The sequence below is a fragment of the Python bivittatus genome, unplaced genomic scaffold (genome assembly GCF_059951505.1).
Source record: "Python bivittatus isolate LINGU-HERP-01145 unplaced genomic scaffold, Pbiv_v1 ctg000020_np1212, whole genome shotgun sequence".
NCBI lineage: Eukaryota > Metazoa > Chordata > Lepidosauria > Squamata > Pythonidae > Python > Python bivittatus.
In genome coordinates, this window is record NW_028277030.1 from 2,755,801 (window position 1) to 2,780,495 (window position 24,695).

At 37.9% G+C, this 24,695-nt stretch overlaps 1 protein-coding gene across 1 annotated transcript in view; it reads right to left on the bottom strand.

Moving 5' to 3' along the window:
- The window catches only part of COL4A1 (collagen type IV alpha 1 chain), a 146,003-nt gene that overhangs the window by 71,499 nt on the left and 49,809 nt on the right, over positions 1-24,695 (bottom strand). Inside the window, exons 9-22 of the mRNA XM_088133408.1 lie at positions 24,329-24,412; positions 23,462-23,524; positions 20,389-20,424; positions 19,216-19,257; positions 17,157-17,246; positions 16,474-16,509; positions 13,790-13,849; positions 11,933-11,977; positions 11,656-11,709; positions 10,274-10,315; positions 8,550-8,643; positions 8,160-8,195; positions 5,923-6,087; positions 3,363-3,458 (exon numbers count right to left, since the gene is read on the bottom strand). Coding sequence (XP_087989534.1) covers positions 3,363-3,458; positions 5,923-6,087; positions 8,160-8,195; positions 8,550-8,643; positions 10,274-10,315; positions 11,656-11,709; positions 11,933-11,977; positions 13,790-13,849; positions 16,474-16,509; positions 17,157-17,246; positions 19,216-19,257; positions 20,389-20,424; positions 23,462-23,524; positions 24,329-24,412 — 943 coding nt within the window. The remainder of the gene's footprint in view (positions 1-3,362; positions 3,459-5,922; positions 6,088-8,159; positions 8,196-8,549; positions 8,644-10,273; positions 10,316-11,655; positions 11,710-11,932; positions 11,978-13,789; positions 13,850-16,473; positions 16,510-17,156; positions 17,247-19,215; positions 19,258-20,388; positions 20,425-23,461; positions 23,525-24,328; positions 24,413-24,695) is intronic.

The following is a 24,695-nucleotide window of genomic DNA, read 5'->3' on the forward strand; positions in this document are numbered from 1 at the left end:
CATATGATCTCTGTGTGCTTGGAAACCAATCGTGTGAACGGGTTGCCAAGTGCCCAGATTGCAGTCATGTGACTATGGGGGTGCTGGGACAGCCATAACTCCGAGGATCAGTTGTAACCACCATTCGTGCAGCACTATCGTAACTTCAGACGGTCACTGAATTAATGGTTGTAAGTCGAGGACTACCTGTACGCATTTTGGTGCTCACTGGGAAGCTCCCTGAATGTTTGTGAATGCAAAGAGAATGTGCTGGGTGGAACTAGGAAAGAGGATTGAGAAGAGCTGATTGTATAAGAGATGGTTTACATCCATATCTGACCTGTGTTTCCATTCTGGACTGGACAGCAGTGTAAGTGCCATGTCAGCCTAACATATATAAGCTTAGCCTCTCGTATAAGCTAGTCCTAACAGGTGCCCCAAAAGTCCAGATTGGACGGGATTCTGAAGTCTTCAATGCAAAGAAGAAGGTGGGATTCAGAATCAAGCTGGCTTTTCCCACAGACTGCCCAGGGAGCCTTGGCATTTGCTTTAATTATTCCTAAACCTGCATAAGCTGCACAGAGGGAGAAGTTTAGAAAGGCCACTAAAGCCTGTTCTTCCCAATTTTGCCTGTGTGAACCTACTGAGTGTGATTATTCTCCCAGTGTAACCATGTGAAAAGATGATGAGCCTACAAATATCAGTGTGATAACACTTTGGAATTTGCAGGGTTGGTTTTTTTTCCAGATGTCAAATAACACAATGGAATTTGGTCTGGTAGAAAAGGAGAGAGAAACCATCTGTTTGTAAAAAATTCCTCAAACTTTGCTGAACAATCCAATTTTATTAAACATTTCATTTTTATTTTTCTAATAAAAATATGCAGGGGCACACCAGAAAGAAACAGAAAAATATTTGGGGACATTTGCATATCATATCATCTGTGTCAAAAATTACCATCACTTACGCTATTGTTTGTTTTTCTCTAAGACCATTGCCTTGCTGTTTTGGGCTCTCTACCAAGTTCAGTGGCTACTTAAGGTTTTGTTTGCATTATTCTTTATGCAAAGGAAACAAGGGGGTGTTGTGTATTTTTTAAAAAAGAATATTGCACATGACTGAAAGAAGAAAATAATAAAAGTCATCTAAAGGTGCAGGCTAAGATTGTTGGGTCCAATGACTAAGAATGTTACACAAATCATTATGCAAATTATCCATGTGACTGTACAAATTTTGAAATCACAAATCAACATGCAAACATGTCTTTTTTTTGTACTTCCTGATGGGAAGAAGCCCTTGGTTGTTCTACCTCACTAGAAAACAATCTCTCCACAGAGCACAATGCCAGTGCCAAGAGCAAGGGGGATGTCAGTGTAAGCAAAGCCAGCAGCCATGTGAAACTATGACAGAGGCCCCTCACTGGTTTCATTCAGCTCACAAAACCTTGCTGGAAGGTGATTCAGAAGGCTGTGGAGGAATAGTAAGAGGGGGTAGAAACATTGGACGAATTTAGACTGGTTTAGAGGCAAAGAGCAGGAAGGAATGTTGAAGAGTCTTCTACCAATTTTCACACTTGGGTTTTCTTCATACAGACTTGCTTCTCTGATGATTTGTTCTGCCTATACAGTTCAGTTGAACAGGTATGGGGAAAGCATGCAGCATCTCTGCCAATTTTAAACTACTCTATTTCTCCTTGTTCTTTTTGGCCCATTGCTTCTTGATCAATCCAAAGATTGCACATGAGAATTACCCATGCTTCTTAATGTGATTCAGAGTTTTTCATGATTTATGTAATCAATGAACTACATGTAAATATTCTTTGGTATTTTGCCTTTTCAAGGATTCGTCTCATCCCTGACATCTGTTACGTGTTGCCCCTTCCTGAACTCTGCTTGCACATCAGACAGTTCTCACTCCAGGTACAGCTTTATTCTTCACTGAGTGATCTTGAGTAGAATCTTATCTGCATATGGAATCAGGGCAATTGTGCAGAGTCACTTTTTGTGAGATGGGTGGTATCTAAATTTGAAATATAAATAAATAAATAGCTTCCACCATCAGTTGACTCTCTTTTCTTCAGTATTGGTATGACCACTGATCTTTTCCAGTTAATTGCCTATGATGTTGTCTTTCAAAATTCCTGGGAAATCCTTGAAAATACAGTATTGTAACAGCTGCATTTGATTGCTGTAGTATTTCAATGGGAATGCCATCAATACCTTTGTCCTTTGATAAAGCTTTCAATGGTGCATCAACCTCTTCTTTCATCTCCTGATTGTAAGGTCCAGGTTAAAATGGCTGTTGATACACTTGAAAATTATGGCAATTACTCAGTATAGTCTTGACATCTTTTCTTGATTTTCTGAGCATTATTTAGGTTACTTGGACATCTTTTAGCCTTCCAATTTGAAGCTGGCATTTTCTGTCGTAGTTTTTAGAAAGCTGATATTGTTCTATCTCTAATATTTCTAATTCTGTTTTCTTGCATGCATTATTATAGTAGTTCTCTTTGTCTCATCTTGCAGCAGGTTGGAAATTTCAGTTCAGTTCTGCACCTGCCTCTCTTGCTCCTCTGGTTTTTGCTCCTCTATGTTTCTGAGCGAAGTTGGGAGTTACATTAATTCTGAAAGGTCATAGTTGTATATTTTATATTATATATTTTATACGGCACACTTTTATTGTGTGTGTTTGTGTGGGGGAGAAATCTCTAGGAGTAGCTCCAAGAGAAACTAGAACAAAGTCATGTGACATCTTTAGAAGAGCTTCTCATTGCACATTACATCTTCCAGTTTCCCAAAGTAGAATTTTATCAAGTTGCAGAAGCAGGAGGAGACTGAGAAAATGATTGGGAGTGAGTAGAATCAAAATGGGCTGTAATCACAATTCTGTTCATAAGAATTCAAGGATTTGTGGGTGGGGAGGGGCTTATACATTAATACTTTGAATGCATCAATGAATATTAAAAGAAATGTTCTCTTCTAGGTAAATAATAAAAATACATTCTGCACTCATACTTGCCTTTAGGTTTGTGATTCTCAAGTTCCTTTCTTTGCAGCAACTGATATTGTTTTTAAAGCTTTCCTAAGAAAATCACCTGTTCTCCTTATAAATGTGAAGCATATAAATCTATCTGTATTTGCATAGTTTGTGTGCAACATTCTGTAATGTTGCCTGCGTTGCATGTTAAGTAGTGGAGCATATCTAAGGTGAGGTTTATGTTCACATATACATTCATGATTCTTTTACCTGAACCTCATATTTTTTATTTTTAATGTCATTTTAATGTAATTAATGTAATTACATTTAATGTAATTCATGCTGAATTAATGACATCTCTTTTGGGGAACTCAAAACAGAAATTCAAAAACCAGTAACACTCTTACCTTTCTCTCCTCTTTCTCCTGCGTAGCCTGCCTGTCCAGGGGTGCCTTGAGGACCTTGGTCACCAGGTGGACCACGTTCACACCCCAGAATTCCATCTGCAATAGTAAGAAATCAAGCATATTAATTTTGAAGTTTAAACATCAGTACTAGTGTAGGCAGGAGTCTTGAAATGATATTACTAATAATGTCCATTTCTCTAAGGCTAGTTCACACAACATTCTTCCTCCATAATATTTAAGCAATCCCAACAATTTGCAGAATAATAACCATGCAAATAAATCTATATATCAGTAGATCCCAGTCTAATAACTGCAGTGGCTTAGAGAAAATGGTTCTGCATTGCAATATAGATCTTGCTACAATGTGATCATTGCATTTCATGTTTCTAAATGAAATCTGGGGCATTTAAGTGACTGGAAAGGGGACAGGTCTTTCTTCACATTAAAGGAAAGGAGAGTAAGAAGAAGCCTTATATAAATTAAATAAACTCTTATAAAACTTTAAATGTAGGTTTCTAACAAATACGATTGAGAATGCACACATTCTGAGAGGTTCTGTTTCTGCTTGATAGGTTTGTATGGGAAGCTAGGCTGGCTTGAAACTAGCTCACTATATTTTGGAATCAGAAGAATGTTAACTGCCTTTTTTGAGATACTTTCCACAAAAATTTCTATTCAGTGAGTGTTCATTTACTCCTAATAAATAGGGCACATCCGTTCTTCATGATATCTCAATTTTTGTGTGTAAATACATTCAATTATGAAAATACAAAGCTCAGTATTTTGAATTACGAAGCCAAACATATTGATGCAATGACTCCCATTGAAGTTATGAAGACATACATTTTCCATGGAATTCACACCTCTAAACCTATTTTCCATCAAAATCTCTGCATTTTCACTGCCTCTTTTAATCTTAACCACTCCTTGCTCTTTTCAATTACACTGTTTGCAAGTCTCTTTCTCTTTATACAGATAATACAATATCTTTCTCTCAACCTCATTTTTGCGGCAATTATTTTCTTAAATTCATTTTTTTTATCCACATCCTCTTTCATTTTAACATTCTACCAAATATCCTTTATCCTACACATCTCTGCAACATTTCATTACATTTTTTTTCCCCTTTGTTCTAAGCAGCTTCTAAATGCCCACTTCCCATTCACTCCTTTGAGAAAGTTATCTATCTTTTTCCATGCAGGACTAATACTTTCTCTTCCTGCAGTTCTTCTATTCTAAGATTTTTATTTCTTTTTTCTCCATGTATATTCTTCCACAAGTCCCATTCTGAATAAAAGTAAATAAGGGTTTATTCTACAATTAGAACCTCTCATCATTCTCTCCATCTTTCATCACAAGCAATCAAATTGATCATATTTTTTAATTAATTCCTTTTCCACATGTACCTATGAATATGCTTAAATGATCAAACAGCCACCATTTTCAACCATACTGGGTTTCTGAATGACCCAATCATTTTTTCCACACTCTCATCTGGGTTTTACCCATCCATTCACACTCATAGAATAATATTTTCCTCTGGATTGCTCTCATTCTAAGTATTGTACATTTTTTCTCAAATTCATATTTAATTCTTCCATTATCACCATTCACTGGAAGTAATATGAAACTATCACCAACCAATGGACTGCTATTTTTATACTCATCCAAAAAAACATAGATGAAAACAGTTCATATTTTCTGACGTGTAATTTAACTCCTTCATTCATACTTAAACCTAAACTTTCCTTTCCTTGCATGTTTCATCAACTCCACTCCAGAAAATCAGTGCGCCATCATTCAGACCTACTATATCCTCTCCCTTTCTCTTAGTTATACAGTTAAGACATACAACGCATATTCTTTTTAAAATTTAACTTCATTTCTTAATTCATGTCTTTTATTCCTTATGTCTTTAACATGCCATGTTGCAATCTTTTATATGACATGGTCATCATCTAATGGCCCTAAATATATTGACCTCTGCTGCCCTCCTTAGCTTTGGTCAGTCAAGGCTCAACCCATAGGCTGCCCTCACTGAAGCTAATCAATTTATTTTTTTTTGGGTTTGGCAACCAACAATCTTTTCTTGGTTCTTTTAACTCTACAAGATACTGAAACACAGTCCCCTTTCACAATCTTCTACTATGCCGATGTACCATAAGTACCTAAAGACCAGCTTAAGCAAAATGTACCCAAGGCTAGAAACAGTTTTCAAAAAAGACAGTTATATTATTATGGAGCCTGGCTATTCACATACACTTTTTATGCCCTCAGTGCATGGATAGAATGACAAAAATGCAGCTGTTGGTTGAATATAGTAAAGCAAGGAGCAATTGATTAAATGTATGGTCTTAATAAATTACTGTCAGAAGTAACCAATCACTCATTGTAAAGTCATTTAGCCTACCCGAAATCATTGTTTTGAAGCAAAAGTATACAATTATCTTCTCTGACAAATTCGTTCAGCGCTTTCTGGTCACAATCTTGATATTTACATCTTATCTCAGGTCTTTTTAAATATTAAATAGTGTATTTTCCAAGGAAAATAGTGACTTGCCTGTTATGCCAGGGGGGCCTGGAGGCCCAGGTAAACCACGAGGTCCAGTAAATCCATCTCTCCCTTTTGGCCCAGGCAAAGAAATTCCAGGAGCTCCCTGGTCACCCTTTTCCCCTCTGTCACCAGGAAAACCAGGTGGTCCCCTGATCTCTGAAGCAGGTTGTCCTTGATTATAATAATGTAGTAAAATGAACTCATGAAAGCCATCTTAAGAAATGGTGTGCATCAATAATAGTAACAACATCAAATAAAAATATCAAAGGTAAGAACAATAACAAATAGCCATATATCTAGATATACCAAATATCTTCAAGCAATTACAAGTTGGCTTATATACCAGGATTGCTAGTTATAGAAATATCCAGCTGCATGATGCCTCCTCGAAATCTAAGCATATAGGAATGACTCCAAACCGGAAGCCATTTGTGTAGACCTATACAGCATATGGTTCCAGTAGTTGTCACGCCATCTCAATCCCCTAAAGAGATATAGAGATGTAGTAAACCAAATCTTGTCAACTGTGTATAATTTATTTATTGTTAATTCTATATCCAGGAGCCAAGGTGCCTTACACAGGGATATCTCTTCATTTAACTCCCTCAACAAACTTGTGAAGTAGTAGGCTGACAAACAATCATGTCTTAAACCAATATCTTAACTAGAACAACATACTGGTTACATCTAAAGGAGTTGCTATATCTAAAACGTTGCCTCTAAAGTTTTATCTCAAATGAGAACCATCAGTCTGCAAGAATCAGTTCTCAAATAGTTAGATGTGATAGGAATCTAACATTCTTCTGTAATGGGAGAGAGGAAAAAATACCCCTTCAATTTAATTTGGATGAGCACATTAACAAACAAAATGTAAAAAATCTCCAAAATAGCTGATCACACAGGTTGATTAAATTTAGAAAAGGATTTTGGGAAAAGAATAACAAACTAATTTGAAAAACACTATACTACATTCCTACCCTGCCATATCAGTGGAAGTCAAGGGCAGGGAAAGACCATAAAATGGGGAATTTAAGATTTAAATTCCTTTTCTGATTCTTAGATAAGCAGACATCTGCAAAGTGACCAGAACTGTTAAATAAGACACTACATAGATATTTAGATAATGGGATTGTTTTACTTATGTGAATCTATTTCAGTGATATATATTTATCATTTATAAAGTTGTTTGACACAAGAATATTTTATGATCTGAGAGAGATCATGTTATCTAAGTTGGGTGTGTTCATAAATATTTGTCAAACACAAGATAAAACAATTAAGTAAATATCATATTAGGATGGATATAAGAAAACTCATGCTGAAGCCACTTCAGCAATCCCAAATGTGAAGCAAAGTTGTCTCCAATTGCTGTGTAAATCAAACAGAACTTTTAAACAATCCCTTTATAAGTCTTATTATTCAAATGCATTAGTAATTTGACTGGGTGAATGCTGTGTCATGTTAAACTAAGTTCATTTTGGTTCTTTCTTTCAATGTGCTAAATTTTTCATAAAAGAGAAAAAAAATGTCATGCCTCAAAGAAAGATAACATAATTTGCATTTAAATACAATACAGAGTATTTACAGTATGAATCAGAAGGAGCATCTTTTCAGACTTATTAAAAGGGCTAAGGTTCTGTGAACTACAACTCACTTCATGGGATTCATGGGATGGTTAAACTGATATAGGATTGTGCCAGAAGAAAGGGGGAGGAAGAGGGAGACTGGATGGTTAGGCAGATGCAGACACAGATGCAGCTTCTGAAGGTGTTTGTAATCTGTTTCACATGTAACCTGTGTCTGCATAACCACCCTGCCTTCCCCTGCCTTCCCTCCCCCTGCCTCATCCCAGTTTAAATCCAGTAAGATGTCATGTAACCTCTTTATTCCTTTTCTTTTACTTTTGCAAGACTGAGCATCTATAATATCAATGTTATGTTAACTGAATTGCTAGGAAAAAAATCACAATCATCATAAAAAAGATGCAAAACCACCAACAAGATGATGTCAACAATGCCGGATGCTGGAAAGTTCAATGCAAAATAGGAAAATAATATTTAAGATAAATGAATGCTTTATAAATATAAAATAATTGTTCAAAAACTACAGTAAATTTCAGTGAAAACATATCATTTATAACTGCAGAAATACTGGAACTAAAGGTTTTGGCAAAGTTCTGGCAAAAAGGCAAGATTCTTTCTAAAACTAATCAACTAACTAACCAAATAACCAAATATACTTACCCGGAGGACCTGGTGGTCCTGGAAGACCTTGAAAACCTACAAAATAAATATAACCAAGGCTCAGAAAGTAAAGAGTTAAACTGTATTTGATATTTATTATACAGATAATCTGGATAAGACATGCTATAGAAGATTGGCTTGATTTTTTTTCTAGAGGGTAGGTTACCTATTTTCTCTCCAATCATGGCAAAAAATAATTACCAAATATTTTATTATTGGAACTATTATTGGATTTATACCCCACCTTTCTATCCACTTGACAATCAAGGCAGCTTGCAACACAAGAGAATTAAAACAGCATGAGTAAAAGAAATTACTAATAATTTAAATCTCATTTAAATTTATTTCCTCAACCAATTAATAATATAATGAACAGTTACCAAGATTTACCTTTTGGACCTAGTTCACCTTTCCTTCCTGGAAATCCTTGATGTCCTGGATCTCCTTTTTCACCAAACACTAGTTCTTCTTCATCATCTGTAACCTGAACAATGCCAAGCATCAAGATGCAGAAAACCTGTAAACCTGAAGTCCTCCAAACAGGTCAGAGCTTACCATATTTCCTGAATTCCTGTCTTTCTTAGGAATTGCTTTAGCCCAAACTTCCTAAACCTGGTATCCTCAAGATGTGTTGGAATTGCAACTCCCAGAATTCCCAAGCCTTCCCACATCTGGAAGGAAGGCTGCTTTAATGAGTGCATACATCATAGTATCATCATCTTTATTATGGTCACAGACCAGAATCATCATAGTACCTTAGGTTTCCTTAGAGCAGGGAAGGCAACCTTTGGGAACCTTTGTGCTATCAGTACTATCTCAATTTATAACCAGGCCTGATTCCTGACGAAAAAGGAGCCAGATAATCCACTTCCTCCAGGGCCCTCTGGAGCTGTAAGTCTTCTCAACAACTTTCTCTAAAAAGAGAAAGCTGAAGACTGTATGAAAATGTTCCAGTTTTGTTGGTCTAGTGAAAGCCTCTTTAGGAGAAGTTGGATAACCAACTCTTTTCAGAGCAGGCAGCATCACCCACTCCTTCATAGAAGCATTAACCATCACACAGACTCACCACACGTCACCTCCTGGGAGGTCTTAATTAACCAGGTTCCATAAAATGGATCTAAACACAGGTGCCTGAACTCACAGCCCCAAGAATCCTGTTTACTTCATTGGGGCTGACAAGTTCAAACTCTTCCCAGATAATTGGGGAACTCCACAGACCTATATACTGTAGGTTCCAACTCCAAGCAAATCCAAGAGACTTTATCCAACAGATGCCTAGCATAATCCTCACAGCAACCTTGTAAGTGTTCCTCTGGTCCCTCCTTACCCAGAAGGGACTGGACCACCCTAAACAAGGCTGCTAGTTGGCTCTCTATGGATGTGATAAGGGCTCCAAAAGAACTGATTTGCTGCCCTTATCACCACAAGGTAATCCAAAGGTTTTTACTCATGCTTACTTGGGTTCATTCTTTGTTTTCCTCCAGCAGTACACTAGGCCTGTCTTATGCTGCTTCATCACCTAGAGTCCCTCTGAAAACTAGAGGAAATTCCAGAATCCACCGTGTATAAAGAGTCCGCATAGCTGTCCATCCTATCTGAGGCCATTGTCACCTTCTTGTTCAAGCAGTGATTAAGGCCTCAGCTGAACTGTGTACCAGTGTTCCAGGAACAACCTGCAACCCGAAGCTCCCTCTGAAACCTAGTTGGGTCCCTTAGTCACCTGTGGCAGACCAGCTGAATAGGTCCCGCCTCCCTGCAGTGCAGTGCAGCCACAGAGAACTCAAAGCCAACAAGGGGTGATCCATCCATGACAAGTGACTTATGGTAATATCCCCCAACTCCAGATCACATTGCCAGTGTTCCAAGATAACATTTCACTAACAAAGTCATCCTTCATGGGAGAAGGATCATTGGCAGTCATGGGACAGCAATACTTTGCATATAATCAATATCAGGTTCAGCCCAAATAATTCAGAATAGTTCTATATGACAGTCCAGAGAACTGCTGCTGGTCAGAGGAGACAATACTGCAATACCCAAACATATAGGCTAAACTGCATTGAACTATATATGTGTTTAAAGACATTCCATTTAAAACAAGGTTTTACACTTACAATTCCTGGAGGTCCAGGAGGTCCTGTTACACCCTTCTCTCCCTGCGAGGAGGGAAAAGAAGAAATTTACCTAGTAACTTTGGAACAGTATTTTTTAAAAATGGGTATAATCAATTGATTGCATTGGGGAGGGATGGAAGGGAGGACATAGCCAATGCAAAAATGTATATCAGTTCCCTCTAGTCACTTTGCATGCATGAAAGCCTTCAGCTCCAAATATGTACCATTTTTAAAACTTTAAAGTTTTAACAATACAACTTCTATCTCCAAAAATATTGTAAGCCCACATAATAACATACTAGCCTTTAAGTCTGTGGAAACCTTATTGCTGATAAGAACATTTATTTTTAAGGCTAATGGAACAGGAAACACTTTGCCCCTTTTGAACCAATGCTCCGGGCTGTCCCCAGCCAGCAGAGGGCATGCCTCAGCCTGACCTGTAGGTAGGCTACAAAAAGTCTTCTGATAATGATGCAGTGCTGGCATTGGAAGGGTTGGGATTTAAATATTTTGGCCTGTTTTTCACTTCTTTTAGAGGGAGTGTGGGAAGAGGAATATTTTGCCTCATGGAAGCTTCTGCCCTTAAAACTGCTTCTTTTAAGCCAAAATCACTGGCCTATGGAACACTGACCATTCCGGAGTTATACTTGCCCATCCATGCTGTAGTTGCCATGGTTTTTTGTATAACAAGTAGATCACAGTTGCCAGTGGCATTTTGATGAGGAATATGAAGTAACAGTTAATTCTGAGGCACATAGTTTAAGAAACCTTTTTGCCGTTTGCTAGCCAAAGATCTATTTAAAGTCTTGCTGGGTAAGCACCCTATGTGCATGTTGGACTAAATCATAAAAGAGGACAGTCCTATGATCCCCTAAGCATAACAGAGGGGAGCTCACCAAGCACTAGTTTAAATTACTACTTGGCTTGCAGAATAGCTATACCGTAATTATAAATAATAACATCATGTTAAGATGAGATGGATCCTTTTCTTCCTTCCTTTCTGAAAGATCACTACTCGAATCATCCTTGATTCAAGAGATGGGGGACCCGATAATAGATTTAGGAAGACATTCTTTCTTCCACACTCTCGGACATGCTATTACATTGCTTTATAGGACAAAAGGTCTACTGAACCATAAAATGGGTTGGGGAGAACCATGAATTTTTGGCTGCCATGATTTTTATTCTGAGCTGGAGAATTTTTTTTCCAGCTCTTAAAGGTTTGCCTATTATTTGAGATGAGCTCAGTGAGATGCAGATTTACCAATAAGTTTTTGATTTATTAGAAGCTGTAATTAAAATAGTATTTTAAGTATGCTTTTATCTATATATCTATATTCATTTATTAGATTTATTGTACTTATTATATGGTGGCTACTTACTTTAGGTCCATCTGGGCCAGAAAGTCCAGGAAATCCTGGCTGACCAGGTAGTCCCTGCAGATATCACAGTAAGAAAAGATTCATTTTGTACACAATCATTGTAAATGACTGCCCCCTTTCCCAAAACAAAGCTGAAAAACTGTCTTAAGTTATTTTTGCAAAAATGACATACAGAAAGTTTCTTAGGTATTTATCTTGAAATCAAGAATTACTAGCAGCAAATCTTCTACGAATATGGAAAATTAATACAATATTTATGATAAAGTGACCTACGTACATGTTCTCCCTTCTCTCCATCCTCTCCATCCTTTCCAGGTCTTCCCTGTAAAATGAATAATTTTACTCTATTTAGTCAGCATGGGAATTCTTGTTTCTACTACTTGGGTTTCTGAGAATAAGAATTAATGAGTTTCACATATCCCCCCACACAATATTCAGTGTTTTCAAGCTTTCTCAAAGAGTCTTGGAAAAGCTGGTGGAAAGAATCCTGTGGAATCATCAACTAATCCTGCTCTCCAACATCCTGGTGAACCTCCAGATGACCTCTTACCCATCCATGTAAGCATCCTTCTTTCACATATTCAGTCCATCCATAGATCTTGGAAATGTTGTTTGAAAAATAGTGTCTGAGCCACTTTGCTATTTTTGGAATACCCCCTGAAGCACACACACACACATGGTATATCTGACTAGAGATAGCCAGAAATGCTGTGGGCATTTCTATCTCTGATAGAACCTACTACAAGCACAGAGCACAGGACACTTGTCCACAGCCACATGTACACATACTCCCTCACTTCTGTTGGATTGTGTTACGGTCTCACTGCAGTTGAAAAGGCACACGCTCTATATTTGCACTTTCAAAACTTTCCAACTGATACCAACACTTGCTATTCTGAAACTCATTGCAGTTAGCAAGAGATGGTTTTTAAAGGAAAGCTCCAGGGTTTTTGAGAGGCCAGCTGCCTTTCTCTTACCAATTAAAACTTCCCCTCAGCCATTCCCCATCAGTAACAAATAAACAAACAACAGCAAAAACCTTCTGTTAACTAGCTTCCACTGATTTCAGTAAAGGGTATCTTAAAGCCTGGGAAGCACTTTTGCCATCCCAGAACATTGGAGGTGGAGTGGGGCCTGTCAGGCTGATGGGGAAATCCTGCAGGGTGCCTTCAGGCCCTGGCTTCAAAGCTCCTTTCATTCTCCTTAGGTTATCAGTCATGTTTATGGTATAACTGAAAGTTTTCACAAATTTTATACGGAAAAGATGAAACAGAGTGATCAAATCACCATTTGCCCACAACTGATTTAAAAAAAAACCCATTCAAGTATTTTTGGCCACAAGAGCAAAATTATTTATTTAATTTATTTAATATTTAATTAAAAGATACAGATGTGCAAAATCATCCAAAGGGATGTTTTGCAACAGGTAAGGGGGTGAACAAACCCCTCCCTTAGAACTCTAAAGCCAGCTGGATCTTTTGTAAAGTTCACGAAGCTGTCTGAAAACGGTCCCTGCAATGGGTGCACACTGAGGCCAGATGAAGTGCTGTGGATGCAGACAGACGCCGAGACAGACAGAAGGTGCTTCTGCATTGCTTTTGCACATTGCAAAGCACCTCTGCTAGAGGCTTTCCATCGTTTTATGACTAAATTAATCTGAATCTAAATGATACTTCACATTTGTTTATGCAGATTCCATCATTCTCTGAGGAAAGCAATGTTTTTTCTTTAAACCAGAACTTGCAACTTCACAAGTTCATACTACAGTAACTATCTTACATTGGACTAAATGCTGATGAAGCCCCTTTCAGGCACCCCAGTGAAATTCATGGCTATTTCATTTTGTCATCTTTAATTTATTCTCATATGGTTCCTTTCTGAATGAAAAATTCAATGAGAGCATAACAAAACAACTTCTGTTATGAAAACAAAAACACCCCCACTTCAAACTCAATTTGGAAATGTATGTTCAGCCCTTTTGGTCAGTATAGAACTAATTTAAAAATAGCAAAAGTAATAGGTAATTGCAAAGCCCTCAAAAGATAACACACAATTTCAGTAAGAAATCAGTTCCATTAATGGAACTGCCTAAAGTAAAATACCTAAATGGTTAGATAAGCAAAAATGTACATACCCGTGGACCAGGTTTCCCAGGTTCACCTTTTTCCCCTTTGATGCTCTGGCCTGGTGGCCCCTTTTAAAAAATGGCAGATATTTTACATTACTGAAGTTAGTTATAAATTAAAAGTACAGTATAAGTTCCATGGACAAAATCCAATATTTGCGCTACTCTGACCAAGGGGCCACAGAAAATGCAGAAGCAATGTATGATGACATACCACCAGATAAACGTGACACGCCACTGTGATTAATGCTCCAACCAAACAGGTTGTTAGTGCAAGGCACAATGCCCCTCCGTTTCCTACTTAATTACAAACTCTCCAGAGGGATGCATATTGCTATCATGGGGTATGAATAATGTATCAGTGAAACACTAAAAAACAAACAGTTTCTTTTCAAACTAGGCTCCTCTGTTAATGAGATCTGGCTGAGGAACTGGTGGCAGGGCCTGGCTGGCTCATTTTAGCCAGAGCTCCATACAGCACAGGAAATGTAACTTTTTTCTTTTAATACATTATGCGTATTCTTTTTAATCGGTACTTTTTCCAAAAGTATTTAAAAGAAGCATGGCCTCTTTTTAGAGACAACAGCACAAGAGAGAGGCCTGCTGGGGATGGATTATGTAATCAGAATTCTATCTGTCTCACCAGGGAACCAATCACTGGTTGGCTTGCTATGAATAGTTTGCCTAGTGCTGGGTTGCAGAACCAAAGTAGGGATCTTGTTGGTATACTCTCCACTGATCAATTTCTTCCCTGCTTCAGCTGCCAAAGGTAGTGTCTGGTATGGTCTTGGGAAATTCTAAGGCTGTCATGCCAAGATCATCCCCTCAGTCTGGCTCAAGACTTTATAGCTACCATGGAGTAGGCAGGTGTCACCCTCCAAGGTAGTCCAGACAGGAAAGCAAAACCATGAGTACTAATACTACCTTTATTGTAAGGTTACAATAACAGAATCTTGCAAGTCTGAAAACACTCCCCCCCCCCTTTACATTTCAGAAAACTAGGGAGGGTCAATTCTGAGATGCTTCCTCTATCCTCATTCCTCCTTTGGACTCAGATTTCATTTATCAGACCACTGTCTAGGCTGCAGCTCTTCCTCCTGTTGTGCAATATTATTCTCACAGCCCATTACAAGTGGCTTAGAAGTGATCAAGTAATCAGTGGTGAGAATTTTACTGATGTGGCTAACCTTCTCTATGAAGCTGGAGGAGAGATTTAAGATGTTCAGAATTTAGAGATTCTGGTGATTCTGATGATGGTCTCATTATGGATCACTGACATAACAGTTGTTGATACTGTTGTTTCTGGGAATTCCCTCCAGTTATGGAGACCCTGGAATGCCCCTTGTTTTACTTTACTAAGGAACCCTTAGGAAGGAACAAACTGGCAGGCAACTAGACAATAAGTGGTGTGCAATCATGACTACTGCTTGACGGTAGTAAGAGTTTCACTCTTATTCTATCCTCAGTGAACCACCCAGCAAGACTTTCTTTGTGGTGGTTAATGCTTTTTTTTTTTTATGAGTCCTCTTACTCAATTATCTAAAGTGTATTTTCATTAATGGGTTACTGACAATTAGAAAGTTGCTGTTATTGTTATTAACTGTTAAGCTTCAGTTATTGATTAGAATTGATTGGAATTCAACCCAACTTTGGGCTCAACGTGAAAGCTGTTTTGTGATCTCATTGAAATCAAGCAAGTACTGATATCCTCGTTTGTTCTGGGATTAATTTTGGTATCTGCACTTAATGACAATAGACAGACAGATAGAAATGTTTAGATGAAGCTATTTTTAAAACTTCTGTAGATCATTAGAGGCTTTGGAAGATTTGTTTCAGGTTCCTAAGATGGAAACCTTATTTTACAATAAGAAGTTGAAGGAAGTTTATGAAATTGGCATTGGTTAGTTACACAAACTTTAGAATAATAAGCGTGAATGCCCTGTTTTATAAATCAATTGAAGATTGCTTTAAAGAATGTGAAATTAATTTCCTTTGATCTTAAAATTAGATTAATAGAACAAAAAATTATATTCTATGGAAACAGGATACTTCAAAAAATGTTTAATAAGGGTTGCATGTTACTATTCAGAACTTGCAATATTATTTCATATAGTCTTGACTTGTCCTACTATTGCCACATTTGGGGCTGGAATTCAAACAGTTGTTAACATGACCTTAGCTGTTGTTAACATGACCTTAGCTTGATCACTGCTAGTTAAGAACACAAATATTTTGCTTGGCTAATGTCCCCAACACATGGAATCTATCAAGACATCAAGAACTGTGGCATTTTCCTGCATGGGGATGGGGAAAAACATTTTTATACAATATTGGAAGGGTGAATCTATACTTGCTTTGCAGCAGTGGATTGCTGAGATACTATATGGCAAGCCAATATTGGAATTGAAGTATTTTTGCTCATTTGTTTTTTTTTCTTTTTTCTTTTTCTTTTTTATGGAGAGGCAAATAAGAGATTTTTAAGCAATCTGGCTTTAGAATGTTTGTTCCTGAGATAAATTTCCAACCCTTGTTTTTCCTTTCCTTTTTTCCCTTGGATTTTTTTCTTTTTGTTTTTTAGGAGGCCTTAATTTTGGTTTCATACATTTTCCCTTATTTTGTTAATTAGTTTGATACAATAAAATAAGAAGCGGCAAACCTTTTTTGCCCCAAGATCATGAAAGATTTATACTTACTGGTAAGCCAGCTTCACCTTTTTCACCAGGAGCACCCTATTAGAATTTTAAAAATAAACAGCCAATTACCATAACACAATACCAGTGATGTCTCCAAAATGCATTTTCCAAATTTAGATAAGTAATACTTAATCTCTGCCTTTTTGCCTCTGAAATCTCAGCTGCGTGTCATATCTACTTATTATAAACGGTTGAATGTAACATAGATGCTAAAAGAATGAACAGTTTTTTCAACTCCTAAGGACAACATGTTGAATCTGTGGAACAACTTCAGGGCAAAACTGAATCTCAAGTCTCCTTTGGAGCTGGAGAAAAGGAAAGAAACTACCTTTTCTACTTTGCAATACAGTAACAGATTTAGAGACTTAATTGATATCAACTTTGTCAGTTTTAATCTGTCCTGTGGATTTTGTCACCTACAGCTCACAGTATTCCTTATAACTGGTCTTTTACATATTGCTTTCCTTACTTCACAAAGCCCATCTGACTTAAGAGATGGTGGCAGTGGATCAAACAAGTTGAAAATGAACAAGTGTTCCAGAGAGAATTTACAAATGAACACACAGAGAAAATGGATGGTGCTCACATTGTTTATTTAAACTTTTATTTTCTCATTGATCCTCATCATAAGTGGCAGCTTCTAAAAACAATGTTATTAAGAGAAATAAGATGTGCATAATTACTTTTTCTCCACGTATGACTCTGATCCCTTTGTGTTCCCGATGGGAATCCGTTCCTTCGGGACCAGGAGGGCCCATGACACCACGTTCACCCTACAGATATCCCCAGTAAACAAATTGGCAAACAAAGGCATTGCAGTTTATTTGGTTTAAAACAGAAAAACTGGGGAAATACATCATTAAAAACTTCCACTCATTTCAAACATTATATTGTTTTGCTTTTAAGTTAATCATCACTGAGCAAATTAGATATACTCATAACCTTTTAAGGTTAAATTCTTTGTCCAATCCCATCATTTCAGGAAGATAAAACTGTACACAGTAAAAGGCAATGTAATCTCCATCCATAAATAATGGAACTGTAATGATTTTCTAAAAGTTTTCTGAAATATCATATTTTCTGCAATAATTGACTCACAAGGGGCTTGTGGATCAACTGTCCCAGATCCCACAGATGGAGACAGATGTTTAGAAACTATAAGATGGATCAATACTTTTCTCTAAGGGCAATACAATTAATTAGTTAAAATGTAATTTCAAGAGTATTTTGGGTTCCCCAACACATTAGACTACTGACTTTAATGCATACAAAAGGAGAAAAAAATTACATTGACACAGGATGTAATGAAAGTTTGGTATTTTAAACATTGCAGAATCTTAAGGCATGCCTTTCATTCCTTCAAAATCCTTGAATCTCCCCAAAAGAGGTTAAAGACACCCAGTTTATTCTTTCAGCCTCCCAACCCTCCCTCATCGTCTTCCCCCACCCCCAGCTACAACATTTAAATCATGTCCACTCTGGTGACACTGAAACTTCACAGGTTAATTATGTGCTATGTGAAGGAATGCTTTCTTAGCTGTTTTAATCTTCTTCCTTAGATGGTTGCTGGACCTAGCATTTTGAAAGAATTTTTTCCCTATCCAGTTTCTCCATGCCAGCATGCACGTCATCACATCTCCCCTTAGCTGTTTTTTTTTCCCCCAAGCTAAAGTGTCCCAAACATTTTACCTTTTTGCTTGAGCTCCTTGATTATTTTGGTTGCTTTCTTCTGTGCTTTTTAAATTTATTTATTTTTATTTCCTGGCTAATTACAGACAGCTCGAAGTCACAGGCTCAATATTGATCACTTTATGCTCGTTTAAATTGAGCTGCATTTGCCATTGGCTGACAAGTCAGTCAGTTTAAAAATGTCTTTTTGGAGCTGTTCAGAGTCACTTTTGGTTTTTACCACCCAGTATTAACCCTTAAGATAGTTTATGAATAAGTTAAAAAGCACAGATCCTTCCACTTCTTACTTTAATAACTTACGCCCAGAGAGAGAATCCTGCCAATATTTACCCTTGCTTTGCTCTAGCTGGAGAGGCATTATTATAATTAAGTTTATACTACAATTAAAACTGGGGAGTAGGTTTAAACCCAGCATTTTAAGAAGAGCCAGAGCAGGAACCGGCTCTAAAACCTGCTTATACAACCAATAGCATAAGCGTGGCTCCCCAGCTTATTTAGTTTTATAGTGCAGCCTAATTCTAGTTGCAGTCCCCAGGTTTTGTCTGCCTTAGACTCTGCTTTTGCAAAGCTTAGCCTTGAAATTTACTTCAGCAAAATAAAAAGGCTAAAAAACAAAATCAAAACTAGAAGGCAGATCTAGGGAAGAGTTTATTAAAACAAGCTTGTACAGAGGAAACCTTACATTACCCCAAAAGGATTCAGCAGGCCCCATCCTTCCTGAGATAACGCTGTAATCACTCTCCTATTGACCACTCAGAGATAACCAAATCTCCAGTTCCATGCAGGCAACAAACAGTCAAATGCTGCTGAACCATCTCTGTTCTTTATGCGCGCACACACACACACTTTCATGCAGCCGCTAACATGCAGACTAATATTCAGTAGTAATGAATTCCATGACATAGGGTTCTTCTGAATTTGTGTAGGCCTCTTTCGGTAAATGAGGCTGAGATTCAAGGAGAGCTAAAATGGAGGACACGTTCTGCAATCATGGAGTCTGGAGAGAAGCCGCCATATTGCCCATGCCTATGACTTTCAAAAGAGCAGCCTTACCTTATCCCCTTTTGGACCTTGGAAACTCAAGCCCATATAACCCTGATGACACAAATAAGAGGCAGTTCTTAAAATAAAATTCACTTTTGAAGTATTTTTGCAAATATACTTTGGGGGCATTTTTAATGAATAAAACAGTTCTGTGGGTTTAGTCCAGAATCCTGTTTCCCGCTGTGGCCAGCAAATGTCTTTGGGAAAGCCATAAACAAGTGAAACCCAGCATAGCAATAGTTCTCTCCTACTTTTTTCTGATGTGTCTGATCCTGGAGGTAAGGTATAACCACCACACCCAGTAAGTTCAATATCCTCCATTCTCTATGAATGTGCCTAACCCTCTTCTAAAGCCGTGTAGCTGCCATCGCCGTCATCCCTAAATCCCACTGCAAGCAAAGCCTGAACCTTTCATGCTCTGCTACTCTGTTAGACAGGCCAACATTCTTACAGCACTGCCTTGTCAAGTGCAAGCTGAGGCTCTAATAACTCTTACAAAAAATAATATGGCATTTTTAGCTGCAAATACTTTGTTTTAGGAATACTTGATGGTTGCATTTTTCATTTTCATTATTCAAATTAAATACTATAGGAGGAACAATATCAGACATGTATCCCTACTTTGAAAAGAAAAGTCTATTGTAATTGTTAATTTGCAGTACTACTAGGAACTGGTGCACCTCTACTAATTTGATGACTCCTAATACCTTCCCTTTGGCAGCTGATGGCATGTGAACTCCCACAGGACTAGACAGTGCTTCAAAGGGGTGCTTTGCTTTGATCAAAACCCCACTTCAAAACTGCTTTGCCAAGCAAAGTGGAGAACAAAGTGAATGGCTATGTTGTTCCACTTCACATTGCTTTAACTGCCTCCTTCACCATGCCCCAAAATTAGTGAGTTACTGGCCATCTTGGAAGAGGCAGTCAGAGCAAGACAAAGCATTTTTCAAGCAATGTGATCACATTTCCTTGAGATGTTCTATCTTGGATTATACATTGCTATTCAGTTTCTTTTTCCTGCTTTTTAACATTTACATATCATAGATTATGTGTAGTACTATTCAGTTAATTTGGGTTGTTTTGTCCATTAATATCTGGAAAATATTGAAATGAGTACTTTTACTTTTATTATTTTTCCAAATAATTTCCACTGAATAAATATGCAGAAGAAACCAGCCTTACCTTCTCACCTGGAGGTCCAGGTGGCCCTGGAAAACCCTGCATAAGAAAATATTTTATTAATTTTATGAGTTACACTTCTTTCAAAATGGCAATTTCACTAATGAATGAGCTCTTTACAAGTGGGATTTTCATTTCATGCTGCTTCTTCCATCTGATCTGAGCAGAATGTGCCTGAATAGAATCGCTAGCTGTCATGAGTCAGCTGTGTATTGGTCATCACATCTGGCTGAATTGAAATTTATAGAAATTCTGTCAAATCTCTATTGGAAGCCAAGGTTCTGAGATAGTATAGGGTTGTTTCTAATATAAGAGGGTCACAATTGGGGCAAGGAACAAATCATAATTTAAAACATTTTCATGAAGAAGTATGGAAATGCTTTAAAACTTGGTTGATTTGTTTTAAAAGCCTATTTGCACCATTACTGTTACAGATTTCTTCTGTTCTTCAGCCTTTATCAAAACAGAAATTGATAGCCACTCATTTTTATACCTAGTGGTATGGATTCCACAATCAACTTCATACTATTATATTAGTAAAGGACAGAACATTAATTAGCCTAAAAGTTTTGGATGCATTCCAGTCCTTGAAACCCAAGGATGTTGATAACTCTTACTGAGTTCAACTGGCTACCTTAATATTCCAAACTGAATTTGTTACACTCAGTTCTAAAATAATAATTGGTTAGGTCTGAAAGATTTTTTTCCCAAGAGAAAATAGTACTTTTCATTGCAAAAGCTAGCCAGAAGTAGAGAAACTTTACAGGCTGGTTGCTAACATCTGCTGCTTGGGAAGATACTTGAATGAGGGATTTTTAGGTGAAAGTCTTCTGAATTCACTTCAATGCCATTTAAAGCCAAATTGGGGGTAGAAACTGCCATGATTTGTCCTTTCTCTTTTTGCTAAGAGGGTGATAGCAGGGTACAACTTAGATAGTTCTCTTGGATTTCTCAATGGTTTTAATACTCTACAGCATAATAACTTTAATGATTAGTTGTTAGCACTAGAGACACTGCTTTATAGTTGTTCTGTTTCTGCCTGGATGGCTATTTCCTGGGGTAGAGTTGCATAATAATTGCACCATAAAAGTCTTTAGAGATCTGCTTTTTTCTCCCAAACAGATTTTACATTGGTTGTTACACATTTTATGTGTTCTTCCATAACTGAACACAGGGGGTTGATAATGTTCTTCCAGTTTCTGTTTGTAAAATAAGTACTGTGGGCATTTTGCCAAACTGAAAAAAAAAAAACAGTTTCGTGTTTTTTGTTTGTTTTGTTCTTGAGAATACATATTTCGTCAGTGAATTCTAAGCAAATTCTGATCAAAGCTATGAAGTTTTAGTTCCAGGGAACATAGGATTGCAGTTTATATATATATTTTCCCCCTTATGCTTTATTTTTAATGTTTACTTCCCAAGAAAAAGACAAATGCCCAGCAACAGGAATCATGGTGAAATACAAGCTGCCTTGCCATCTTGCCATTTTTTCTATATATCCATGATTTATTTCAGGAACCAGTTGTTATTTGTTTTGTATACCTCTTTCATAAATTTGAATGAACTCCAGCCAGCCTAGTGCCAATCTGCAGTGACTCCCTGATGATGCCTCATCCACCATCTATTCCCATGAACCAGCTCTTGCTTGCAGGCAAATGGTATTTCTTGCAGATATTCCAATGCACCATTGTTGCTACTTTGTCATGCCGTTGTTTGTAGTCAGTCTGTGTGATCTTCTTGCAGCAGCTAACTAGGTGGTCCACTGTTTCTTCAGCTTCTTTGCAGAGGCAGCATTTTCTGTCTGTTGCTGTCTTCTCAATTTTGGCTTGGTATGCATTTGTTCTTAAGGCTTCCTCCTGTGGAGCCAGAATTAGTCCCTCTGTCTCTTTCGTCAACTTTCCTGCTCTTAGCCATTGCCAGGTCTTGTTGTTATCTGCTTTGCCTGCTTGTGTGTGTGTGTGTGTGTGTACTGGCCATGTAATACTTTGCCTCGCCATGTCTCTTTTCTATTCTTCATTTGGTCTTTCTTGTAGGCCAGTTTGGTCTCTTCAGGATTCAGTAAGCCTTCATGGTGTACTAGCTTCAGTGCATCTTCTTCACTGTCCTTCAGATATCCTTCCAATGCCTTTTTTTCTTCTTCAACTGTCTGGCGTACTTGCAACATTCCACACCTACCTATGCTCCTTGGTAAGTAGAGTCAACATTGCTGCATGGATGAAGGGCATGATTCATTCCTACCCAGGGCTTCTAGTTCAGCTTGAGTCCAGTCCACTATTCCAGCTGTATATCTAATGACTGGAATTGTGCAGGTGTTAATTGCCTTGGTGGTATTTCCTCTACTGAGTTTGGACTTTAAGATCTTCTTCACTCTTCTGATGTATTCACTACTAACCTTCTTCTTGACTTCAGTGTGCTTGATGTTGTCAGCCTGAAGGATGCCCAGGTATTTGTAGTGATCTTCTTCATCCAAACTCTTGATGTTATTTCCATAGGGCGTCTTGATTCCTTCAGTTTTCACTATTTTTCCCCTTTTGGTGGTAAGGGTGGCACATTTGTCCAGTTCTACAGGGCTTCCTCTGTGGCTGTGGAATGGATCACCTTCCCATGAGCAAGAACTTCCACCTTCTGCTTCATAGTTTACCCCTCCCTCTAGAAGCCAAGGTCTCATGGCATTGGCTGGGTATAGGGAGCACTGGTGGGTGCAAGGAAGGGAAAGTAGGGATGGCTGAGGATGGTGCACAGTGGTGCACAAATACGGCATTAGTCAGTCAGTCAACATTGATTTCTCCCTCCCTTGGCATTTTTCATATACATTTTTGCAAACCCATGGTCTCCCTTTCTGCAGCCCTTTAAAGTATTGAAATGGTTCTGAAAATTCAGGGAAGTACCAATTCCATTTGGGTCCATCTGGAGAAGTCTTGCTTTACTTCAGAAAACCAGTGAAATTCTCTGAAATCACCTGATCTGAGATCCAGCTGATCCCAATGCATGTTCAACATACCTATACTGTTGAAACCAATTTAGACAAAACCTAATTGAAACCACAAGTTCTTGCAATATGTATTTTAAAACCCCTTACTTGTCTTCCAGGAGGTCCAGGTGGTCCGATAGGGCCAGCAACACCTGGGAGTCCAGGGGATCCCTGGGTATGAAAAAAGAAAAAGGTTGAAAAACGATGTTAGCAATACAGTTTCTCAGCCACTTTGCTATATAATGTCATAATTTCCTACACTTAAACATGATTCAGGAGCCAAGCTCAAACAAAAATTTAGCTGATTTCCCCTTTATATCTCATTGTAATCTCTGATATCACTGTAACGGTGGTAATCAAAAAGGCCCAACCATTTTAGCCTTTCCTTATACAAATGGCACTCAACCACTAGGTATTTAATTCTGATGATTCTCTTCAGTACCTTTTCCAGCCCTAAGCTATCTTCTTTGAGATGGGGCAAACAGAAATCATAGTTATTCATAGGTACCCACATCACAGACTGCATATGGACATTACAGTATGGGTATAATGCAATTTCAAGCTCTCTCCTAGTAATTCTTAGTGTTTTCACAATTGCCACATGTTGGGTAAATATTTCCACTGAATTATCCACCAGGACTTTAACATTTCTTTCCAGATTAGTCCAGATCAGATCCCCAAAGGAAGCAATATTCCCAGGATACCAGGGCTGACCAGGGGCAGTCAAGATATCTCCTATCTCAATGAATTCCTCAGTGCATGAATAATTGCCCTTCACTTCCACAGGGTTGTATGGGGCTTCACCATTTAACTTTTGGATTCTGTTTTGCAGATAGACTCAGGGGGTGAGGACAATCCACAGAGTGCATAGCAGTGCATGGCAGTTCCCTCTCTAAGGTTCTTGTAATAACAAGATTCTTCTTTGCCCCACTAATTACCATAATTGTGGTCTTTGCTAGTTATAATAAAACTTACTGGTAATCCAGGGTGGCCAGGTAGTCCTTTCTCACCCTTTTGCAAATCATCTCGCACCATTCCAATAATTTCTCCTGGGTCTCCCTATAGAACGCAAATGTAAAAGTAATAGATTAGTAGAAAAGCACTGCCAGTGCGAGTGAAAATTGACACTGATTTTTCTCTCCTGCCATAGCTCTGTTGGTGCTGAGAATATGCTTCATGGTATCCTGCATCTAACTTCACAATCGCAAAATCTGGGAGCTTCCTGAATGAAGTCTGTTTCAACTTCTCTATTTCTCTTGTTGGGCTGGAGTACCAAGAGTAAATACAAGCACCACTTATGACTATAAGAGAAACAAACAAATGGAGCCAAACTATTGAAAAA